The 11,173-nt window shown below is 47.0% G+C and overlaps 1 protein-coding gene across 1 annotated transcript in view; it reads right to left on the bottom strand.

Moving 5' to 3' along the window:
• Window positions 1-680: 680 nt before the first annotated feature.
• Window positions 681-11,173, bottom strand: part of CHSY1 (chondroitin sulfate synthase 1) — an 87,117-nt gene continuing 76,624 nt past the window's right edge. Inside the window, exon 3 of the mRNA XM_068143303.1 lies at window positions 681-4,216. Coding sequence (XP_067999404.1) covers window positions 2,624-4,216 — 1,593 coding nt within the window. The 3' untranslated portion in view covers window positions 681-2,623. The remainder of the gene's footprint in view (window positions 4,217-11,173) is intronic.

The raw sequence follows: 11,173 nt of genomic DNA, 5'->3' as shown, positions 1-11,173 counted from the left end.
GCCTGGAGCAGCAATGTGAGGAGGAAAGGCTGAAAGCCCTGGGGCTGTTGAGCCTGGAGAAGAGCAGCCCCAGAAGGGATCTGATCAATGCTCAGCAAGAGCAACAGGGTGGATGATTGTGAGGCTGGGGCCAGACTCTTTTCAGTGGTGCCCAGGGACAGCACCAGGGGAAAAGGGCACAAACTGGAACCCAGGAGGTTCCAACTGAGTAAGAAAAAATTCTTTGTTGTGAGGGTGCTGGAGCTCTGGAGCAGGCTGCCCAGAGAGGTTGTGGAGCATCGTTCTCTGGAGAGATTCCAAACTGGACATTGTACTCCTGGGCAAGCTGCTGTGGGTGCCCTGCTTTAGCCTTGAGCAGCTGAGTCTAGCTGAGCAGCATCCCTGCCTATAGCAGGGAGATTGGGAGTAGATGATCGTTAAGGTCTCTTCCAACCAAGGCCATTCTGTGATTCCATGATGAAAGCCTCCTTCTCTGGAGACATTCAAGACCCATCTGGATGTGCTCCTGTGTGACCTGCGCCAGGTTTGATGGTCCTGCTCTGTCAGGGGGAGTTGCACTTGATCTTCAAAGGTCCCTTCCAACCCCTAGCATCCTATGATCCTATGACTTACTTCCCAAAACTGCTTCACCTTCTTGGCTGCATGAGAAGACATGGACTGAGGCAGACGACACAAGGAGCTCTGATTGCAAATAAAAAGTCTTTATTGCATCTTAGAAGCAAAGTCTTTAAAAAAAACCAACCAAAACCCCCCCAAAAAAGGAGAAAAGAGAGATTTTCCATGCACTGAATCCATCCAGGTACCTACATCCTTGGGACTGTCACCAAAAAACAATGAACATTATAAGACATCAAGTCTACACTAGCTGCAGCTCATACCCCACACATGTGTAACCAATGGTTATGTCTCCTACCGGAATAGCAATCACTCCATGCGATCCCTTCGCACAGCAATGACCTAGACATCGGTTTTCCTCTGTTCCTTCACTGGTCTCCACTTCCCAAAAAGCAGGCAAAGTGGAACTGAGAGCAATGAGACGAAATGGTGCCGGAGGGTAACAATAGAAAAATAGATTGCTGGCTGGTTTTCCTGTTTTGTTTCTGAGTGAGATATTTACAGGTAGGCAGGTCCCAGGAGAGCGTCTGCTTCACTGACCATTTGCTAAGTCTCAGGGCAAAAGGTTCCCTTTCTGGCTTTAAGGCACTTTGATTTGTGTATCTTCTCTTACCTTGCTAGGTGTTAGTTCACAGGGATCACACTTGTCTTGTGTTCAGCTTCCCCATCCCCAGTTCCTTGTAGAATACCAAAAAAAAAAATCTTAAGCTGATCGATGTCATTCCAAAAAAATGTTAAAAGAAATTTGGGGGGTGAGGAAAGGGGAAAAAAAGAGAGATCCATGAAAAAATATTTCAGAAAGTAATCTTTGGAGATCATTTACTGCAGTATGATGTACACTACCTTATCTGTGAGAAGATGCAATACGTTCCTAATATATATATATATTTACACACACATATATATATATCACATATTAAATGACTAACAGATACTCAAGGAAAGGTCAAGAACCTAGAGCAATGGATATTAAATAAATTAAAGGTCTATCAGATACAGAAAATAAAAAACAAACAAAAAGATAATCCCAAACCAAAAGTAGCAATCAGATGTCATAATTGTTCCCATGGACCTCACGTCGCCGACGGAACAAACTCAGCACAGTCAGGTGCAGGACACTCGGTGCAGAAGGTTTCTCAAAGCTCTCCGTAGGGAACACCAACTGTTTGCTGCTGGAAGAGATTCACATTTCCCATCCTCTTCCCCTGCCTTGTGGCGCTTCGGTGCTCCATGGTGACATCCCCTCAGCTCTGGACAGGACAGCACTTGAGGGCAACACAAGGAACCCACAATGGTTTCCTAAAACATGGTGTCCATATGTGGACCAAAAAGCAAAGAAAACAATTTCTACAAGGAGTAACAAGAGAGCAGGTTGTGCTTACTTCCATCCTTCCCTTGAAGTCTCCTGGCCAGAGTAGGCAGAAGTGTATTTGGAAGCTGAAATCATGACCCGTCTGGTAAAACCCTCCTGTGGTGACCACCTTGATCATCCCCACCCTAATCTGTTTCCTTCTAACACAGTTTAAAACACACTGACCACCCTGAACTAAAGGAGCAGAATCTTTGCATGGCAACCACCACAACCAAAGGCTCAGGACACTCCCTGGCTTGCACGCGCCAGTCCCAACGTACTGGATCCCAGTGAAGAGGGCAGCAATGGGAAAGGTAGGGAACAATCTTTGAGTTCATAGGGAAATTCTAATTCAAGTCACATCTCTGCTGATGGGCCAAGGTAACTCTTATTAAACAATTAATTTGTTTTTCATTTGAAGGCAAGTATTGATCACAGTTTTGTTCAAACCCAAGAACACAATGACAACAACGACAGCAACAACGACAAAAGCCCCAACAGCTTTGTTCTTCTCAAAACGAGCGCTTCATAAGAAAACGACGACGATTCCTAAAATATATCCTGTGTGGTCTTTTAAAAGTGAATTATCAAAAAACATTTTCCCCCAAAAATAAATTAGATAATTAAAAAAGAAGTCTTTGCCAGCATAGCTGGACATCAGGCTGTCCTCACAGAGCCGTTCGTATTGCTGCTTTTCCCAAAACTGGGGTCGTTTTTTTCAAACCAGATCTCAGCCAGCTGCTGCGTGGACCCGTAAGTTGAGGCTTTGGACCCCAAGCACATTTTGTATTGTTTTGGATCAAGATTAGGGTCACAAAAAACAGGGTGGTGCACGTGGACTACTCCAATCTCTTGGCTTCGGAAAGTTTTTAAGCCAGCTTGAATGACTTTGTTAAACAGGTCGACGTCTTCAAGGCCCCAGCCTTGGATGGAGACGTCAAAGCCGCCTGCTTGAAGGAGGTCACCTTTGTAAATACAGGTGATACCAAAGCCATAGTTCCTCCAGAAACCTGTTTTCTGGGTGAAGGCAAAATGATTGTCACTAGGAACTTTTCCACTATAAACAATCTTTGGATCATACTGGCTAAAAATGATGGGGAAGTATACTTGTTGACCCAAAACTGTATTGGCTCTACACCGCTGGAGGAAGTCTGTGGTAAACACTAAGTCAACATCACAGAAGAAGAGTAAAGACTCGTTCTGGAACTGAGAAGATCCAACTTCCAGAGCCAGTGCCCTGGAGAACTCCCCTGACACAGGTAAAACCTGCATGTCAGCCTTGGGGTACTTGGAGTGGTAATCTCTCATAAGCTCAATCTGCTTCGCCTTGTCAGGGTTAGAGTTGGAGTTGAAGAGCAGGACGACCAGCTTGACGTTCTGGTTTGGGATGAGGCATGTCTTTTCAAAGTTCCCCATGAACCTTGCAAACATGTCAAAGCGTCCAGAGAGAGGAATCAGGATGTTGATCTTCTTGTCTTTGAGCTCCTTCCTCTCTACTTTTGATCTGCTAAACTGGAAGGGAACAAACATCTTCAGCGAGTTGGAGAGGAATGACAAGGATCCTGAATCCTGGTTGATTTTGCCGGCCAGCTCCTTGGCATCCATCTCTTCGTGCTCCATGAACTGGATCTTGCTGAAGGTCTGCTGTAAGTAGGCGTGCCTCCTGACAGGGACGGTCATCTTCTTCCCCTTGTGCTTCTTGTAGAGGAGCAGCAGGTCGAGCACGTACTCGGCGCCGTACATGGGGTTGACTCTGCGGTAGCCGTACTGTATCTCCTTGAAATCGATGATCCGCCCCCGGGTCTTGGCATTGGCGTTGATCATCTCCATCACCTGCATAACGATGTCATCCAGTGCCTCGCGCTGAGAAGAGTCCATCCCTCTCCGAGGGGGCTGCCCATCGGCGCCCGAATACAAATACTTCCCCGTCAGAAACTCCCACTCCAAGATTTCTTCCCGGTGCCGGGGTTGGAATCGCATGAAGGAGGGAGGCATCCCCAGCTGCAGGTCATCCTTGTGGATTTCTGTGTTGCTGTATTTGCTCATCAGGACGATCTCCCGGTGCAGCTGCACTGTGCGGTGGCGCAGCTCCGCTATCTTGCGGCTCAACATGTAGCTGTGAAGCCTATACTGATAAGGGGGGTTCTTATTGGGGTGCAGGGTTATGGCTCTGTGTATTTTGCTGTTCCTCAGGTCTCGGATGTAACCTTTTTTGTTCTGCTCATAGTTCTCATAGAACAGCTGCTGCATCTAGGAGAGAGAAAGGAGAAGTCAAGGTCTCAGCAGTGCTGTCCCCGGGAAAGTTTGCCCATGCAAAACCCCTGCTGGGAGCAAATTCCTCCTTGCTGGCGGGGCCAGGCAGCTTTCTGAATAAGCTGTTCTTGGGTTTAGGCACAGGTTGTAGCAATACCCGCTGCTATTCAAGGAAATTAAGAGGATTATTCCTTGTAAACTGGTGAAAGAAACATCTACCATGGATTTGGGATTACTGCAGCCCATTCTAGAGCTATCACTCTTGGCCAAATAACTGAGCAGTAAGTCCATTGTAAGCTCATTTTTCCCCTACAACGCAGCCATCGCCAGGGAAGCAACCATGAAGCGCGTGCTACAAAACCCTTACTATTCACCTCCTTCCCACGGGCTTTAGTAATAATGATAAAGAACAAAGGGATGCCGCCTCCACAGTAAGCAACTATGACAACATCTTCGCCATTACACTCAAATGCTGTTTGGGCATTAAAAATCCCATTTGCTGAATGTTTTAGTCAAGATGCCAAATACCCTATCTCAAGATGCAAAGATACAGCTTCTCCATCATTTTAAAACGTCAACAGAAATAAAATGCTCCTGGGATTCCCAGTAGTAGCTCCGTAAGGCAGGTAAAACAGGATGGGTAAGTACAGGAGAATAAAAGCATCCTTAAAGGGGAACACAAGAGAGCTAGGGAGAGGTTTACAAGCCCTACGGAAAGCCGTGGCCCAAGAACTGCAGACAAACAGGCTCTGCAGTCTGCAGGAGCTGATATGATGAAAGGCATGTGCAGAGCAGGATGATAATGGGGACAACAGGCTTGAAAAAAACCAGAACAACCAAGAGGAAAAGGCCTCCAAGGCCACACACACACACATATATATATGTCAGCTTAAACAATGGACATTTAAAAAGATCAGAGGGTGACTCTATCACAACACAAATGCCATCAACCTGGCAGAGGAGCCAGGGTGTGGGATTTGCTGTAGGTAATGCAGTGAAGAAAGCACATGGAGATAAAGATTAGCAGAGAGCTAACATCCAAAGGATGAACATAAAAGAGAATGACTCAAATACAAGGGCAACTAAACACAGCATTTCAGAATGAAGTCAGAGGCACAAAAAGGAGAAACACAGGCACAAAAGCCTCCCTTTGACAGTGTGAGTGATGCTTCCACCAGCTGTTCAGCCCCAGCACAAGTCCTGTTTTATTAGGCCTTCAGTTGCATTTTCCCCATTGTTGTGGACAGAGAGTGAATGGAAGGATGAAGGCACACCTGGGCTTGTTGGCCTCTGGGTTTAATTGCCTCTGTCTTATCAAACCAGATGTGTGCAGAGTGAAGGGCAGCGCAGCGCTGCAGACAGCACCAGGGCAAGCTGCGTGTGCTTGGAACGGCTCTGGGGCTTTAATCGGAACAAACAGACTTCTTTCAGAGGAGAGAGGGAGGAATTTCAGCTGCGCTGAGAAAGAAAAGCTGTGTTTTTCATGGGTCATCAACAGTCCCCCAGTCTTTCTCTTTCCTGCTCAAGCTCACCTTCATGCCCACACTCCCCACACTGATCCCTGCTGTTTTCATGCTGTCTGTGAGCAGTTCAGGCTCTTATTAGATAGATGCCATGCAACCAAAGGGGAACATCTTAGTGATGGCCTCCTGGGAGGCCACAGATGAGCTGCCTGTCAAGATGTACATCCTTTCAGGAGTCACACAAGATTTAAGAGAGTGCTACGGGCAGAGGTTGATCTAATCCTATGTTCAGAGCTATCCAATCTGAACTGACCTCCTGCTTTCCCAAGACTCCTGTTCTTGCACTCACCCCTGTACCATTTCCTATACTTAATAACACTTGACTTGTGTCTTCTTGAACCTTGCTGCTTCTGCTGAGAGCTCCATGAGACCTCAAATCACACCCACTTAGGGTCAGTCCTGTAAGAACAACTTACCACATTGGAGAGCTCACATAGAAAGAACAAGGCCAGTCCAGCCCTGCAGGACGCACATGGATAATGGTTGAACTCAATGATCTTAAAGGTCTTTTCCAGCCTTAACAACTCTATGATTCTATGATATTTTTACTGATTCCACTGGTCTACCCTCTCTAATACAAAACAGAGAGATAAGTAGTAAATGTGTATGAGAACAGATTTCACTGACATTTCAACTGCAACACAAGAACAGTACAGGCCTTCCCAGGAGTATTCACAGAATCAATCACCACAGTTGGAAAAGACCTTTAAGATCATCAAGTCCAACATTATTTAAGTCTACCAGGGCCACTACTACACTGTATTATTGACAACTGTTATCTAGAGGGCTTTTTAATACATCTAGGAATGGGGATTCAAACACTTCCTGGGCAGCCTTTGATAACCCTCTTGCAGTAGAAGTTTCTCCTACTGTCATTAGAAAAAAACTCTTCAATCATTTCATTAGGCATCAATTATGCAAAAGAAAAGTGACAGTAGGACTTCATTTCAAATCTTGGTTTGAATTTAATAAATAAACAAAACCAAGACCAGGCAGCCTGAATTAATTTATTTCAAAACTGCCATCTGAAGTAGCTACGAAAGGAAACCATGAGCAGCAGAAAGGCTTTTAGATTACACAACAAAGTTCTAATAGAACACTGATGGGTAGGAAAATGTTACAAAACTTCCCCGCAGAAGTAAAGATATGAAGTCCTAGCAAATGGCCTTCAATCAACTAACATGTGGGTCTGAAAGCTCTGGCTTGCCATGCAGGAGTAACCCATTATCTAGGCTGGGTAACTTCTGATCTTCTACTAGTACCACTTCCTGCCTCTTCCAAAAACTGACTTTGAAAGCTGAGCTGAAAATAAAGCAAATCTCAGCCAGATTTCACTGGTGCTCCAACACAAAGCAGTTTACAACTAAAATGTCTATTAGCAGCCACCTTGCTCCAGCCAGGATGCTGACAGCTGTAGCAAGCCTTGTGCCCCAGCCAGCCCTGCAGAGCAGCTAATGAGAAGCACTCCAGTGCCAGGCTTTTATATAATCCTGTTTTTCAGAAGAATCTCTTGCATGGCTGGCACTTGCATTGTTTTTCCTCCAAAGTCTCCCCTCCTCCTGCTCCAACATCCCTCTTGTCTCCTTGTGCTCAGCAAGCTGCAGCCAGGACGTGCCAGCATCCTGCAGCCCTGATCCCCAAGCGAGGTACACTGCACACCAGCAGCACACGCATGGAAGGGTATCAGAAAGGGCTAATCAATTCCCTGCAGAGACTTACAAACTCTATTTGCAGTGGCATGAAGTGCTGCAAATGAAGTCCAAGTGGCCAGAAGAGCAATTTAACCCTTCCTGGGCTGAGACACCTGCAGACAGTGCCTCAGTGCTTCAGCAGCACTGTGATTCCTTCAGGATAAGGAATCTGACGTGGACTTGTTGTGACAGGACAAGAGGCAACAGATTGAAGCTTCAGGAGGGGAGATTTAAACTGGAGATGAGGAAGAAATTCTTTACAGTGAGGGTGGTGAGATACTGGAACTTTGGCTGCCCCCTCCCTGGAGGTGTTCAAGGCCAGTATGGATGAGGCCTTGAGCAAACTGGGCTGGTGGGAGGTGTCCTTGTCCATGAATCACAGAATGGGTGGGGGATGAGAGAGACCTCTAAAGATCTACATGATTGAGACATGGAACTACAGGATCTTTAAGGTTCCTTCCAACTCAAACCATTCTATCAATCTGTGTGGACTGTGTTCTCTCCATACAGTTTGACAGCTCCCCTAGCATTAATTTGCTGAGGTCATAAAGGCAGTGCTTGTCCCAGGCACTGGCTTCATCCACTGAGAAGGGCAATGCCTGATAATCACCCATCACCACTGACCAGCTTCCACCTCATCTGGGGCCAAACCATTATGCTAAATAATTAGCTCACCTGGGCTTTCAACTCCACACAATACTGGAAAGCATTAAGGAACAAAACAAATCATCATTACCTCTTGTGTCCATCATTAACAGGTGGGTGGGAGAAGAGAGCAAAGAAAAGTGATAGCTGTGAAGGCCAGAGCAGCAGGTCTCTAACAGACACGACACACAAGTTTCCCCACACCTCCTACCAGGCTCTGCTGAGTGGAACTCTTGCACACTCTTCTTTTAGCAAAACAGGTTTCTCTCTGATTATTTTGTTTTTAAAGAACCTTTCATAGATACTAATTTTGCAATGATTATATTCTAAGCATGCTTTATTCTAGTGCAGAGCACTGAGAGCATAGGGGTACAAAGAAGAGCTACTCTTTATTGACCACTATTTACTCTAGACCTGTTGAAGCCTTAAAAACCCTAATGTTCCCCAAACCATTAGAGACTGAATGTTTAAACTGTGGTACAGCTGTTGTGGGCACTACTGGCTCATGTCCAAAAGGCCAACTGAAAGGAGAGAGTGTTACGTTCTTCATTTTGAATGAAGAAGTCTTTTGCAGGCCAAAAAAAGTGTACTGGAGAAAATGGACTTTAAAAATAAGAGCAGTTTATGCAGAAACTGGCCCACAGCCACCCATCAGCCCCCGAGGGCTTTCTCTCACAGCTCCAGATTGTACTACCGCAGCCCAGAGAACACAGCCCCACAAGTCTCATGAAAAGCCATCGTGGACAAGACATGTTGCATGGCAGGCCTGGAAATGCCCAAGATGTGCTTTAAGTACAAAGCCAAACTAATGAAAAGCTCAAAAGATGGATAATGGCTCCTAGAGCATGAGCACCTCAGGTGGGAGGAGATGAGCAGGCAGGTGTGTCCCTGCAGCTGGTGCAGCTCTTCTCTTATGGGATTAATGTCGGCGCTGGGACAGCCCTCAGCCTGCTGCCAAACTGTGCAGTATGCTCATCCCCACCTCCTCCTTGCTTCTCCTTCCAGAGACGCAGCCATGGCAGGGCAAGGGGGCAGTTCCTGTGGGTTGGCTGACATGAAATGGAAGATGTTGTAGCCAGGAGGGAGTTGGTCTCTTCTCCCAGGCAATCAGCACTGGAACAAGAGGACACAGTCTCAAGCTGCACCAGGGCAAGTTTAGACGCGAGGTGAGGAGAAAGTTCTTCACTGAGAGAGTTGTTAGCCATTGGAATGTGCTGCCCAGGGAGGTGGTGGAGTCACCATCCCTGGAGGTGTTCAAGAGGGGATTGGACATTGCACTTGGTGCCATGGTTTAGTAGTCAGGAGGTGTTGGGTGACAGGCTGGACTTGATGATCTTTGAGGTCTTTTCCAACCTTACTGATTCTATGACTCTATGTTTTGCACCCATACCTCAAGCAATTCCGTGAAAGAGTTGCAGCTGCACAGACATAGCTCTGCCACTTCAGAGTGATCAAGCAAACCAGAGCACTAGTTTCCTAGGGTTTAAATCCCCCATACAGATGAACTGATGAAGCATTTTGCCCACAGACCCAGTGGAAAGGAGCAGTGGGGCTTTGTTTACTGGTGACTTGCCTGTGGTGGAGGGGAGACCATAGTGCCCTCTTTGGATACAACTCTCTGCATTCAGGGTTCTTATTAATAATGATCTTTCCAGTTTCAACCCTGAGCTTTCTGTGCAAACCCACGGTTAAGCACTGACATGACTGAAGTCACTCCTGGGCAGTTATTATGGTGGAGCCAAGCAGAGGGAAGTGATGGATAAACACTCATTTCCAGTGAATTTGGCCACTCCTTCACCCCTGCAACCTCCCCAGTTGCTGCTACAGGAAAGGATGCAGGAAATGCCACTCGGCACTGGGAGATCAGACTTCCCCTCACAGCTGACAAGTGAAGCCCTGAGCTCTGGAGCACGACGAAATGATGTGACCCCTCAGGTGAGTTACTTCTCACACAAAGTTCATCATGTACAGGTTCAAATTTGATTTGCTTCACAAATTAACAAAGGGCAAGAAAATTACCCAGACATCCCAAACAGTCAGGACTTGAAGTTTCCAGAGTAGCCTGCTGGAGAAGCAGAGGCAGAGCCAGCTGTGCTCTCCTGTGACCTCTGAGTGCAGTAACTCCAGGTCTGCTCTGAAGCAATAGAATAGAATAGAACAGAATAGAATAGAATAGAATAGAATAGAATAGAATAGAATAGAATAGAATAGAATAGAATAGAATAGAATAGAATAGAATAGAATAGAATAGAATAGAATAGACCAAGTTTGAAGAGACCTTCAAGATCATCTTGTCCAACCTATCATCCCACACCACCCAACCAACTAACCCATGTAACGAAGCACCCTGTCAAGTCTCCTCCTGAACACCTCCAGTGACGGCAACTCCACCACCTCCCTGGGCAGCCCATTCCAATGGGCAATCACTCTCTCTGTGTAAAACTTCCTCCTGACCTCCAGCCTGAACCTCCCCTGGCACAGCTTGAGACTGTGTCCTCTTGTTCTGGTGCTGGCTGCCTGGGAGAAGAGACCAACCTCTGCCTGTCTACAACCCCCCTTCAGGTAGTTGTAGAGAGCAATAAGGTCACCCCTGAGTCTCCTCTTCTCCAGGCTAAGCAGCCCCAGCTCCCTCAGCCTCTCCTCACAGGGCTGTGTTCCAAGCCCCTCACCAACTTTGTTGCCCTTCTCTGGACACACTCCAGCAAGTCAACATCCTTCCTAAACTGAGGGGCCCAGAACTGGACACAGGACTCGAGGTGTGGCCTAACCAGGGCAGTGTACAGGGGCACAATGACCTCCCTGCTCCTGCTGGCCACACTGTTCCTGATGCAGGCCAGGAGGACATTGGTCCTCCTGGCCGCCTGGCCACACTGCAGGCTCATGTTCATCCTACCATCAACCAGCACCCCCAGGTCCCTCTCTGCCTGGCTGCTCTCAGCCACTCTGACCCCAGTCTGTAGCACTGCATGGGGTTGTTGTGGCCAATGTGCAGAACCTGGCACTTGGATGTGTTCAATCTCCGGCCCTTGGACTCTGCCCATCTGCCCAGCCTGTCCAGGTCCCTCGCCAGAGCCTCTTTATCCTCCAGCAGATCA

This window comes from Melanerpes formicivorus, unplaced genomic scaffold (genome assembly GCF_026170545.1).
Source record: "Melanerpes formicivorus ecotype bairdi unplaced genomic scaffold, bMelFor1.0.p_v2 SCAF_10, whole genome shotgun sequence".
Taxonomy (NCBI): Eukaryota; Metazoa; Chordata; class Aves; order Piciformes; family Picidae; genus Melanerpes; species Melanerpes formicivorus.
The sequence above is the reverse complement of the archived record's forward strand: the minus strand, read 5'-3'. Positions and strand labels throughout refer to the sequence as shown.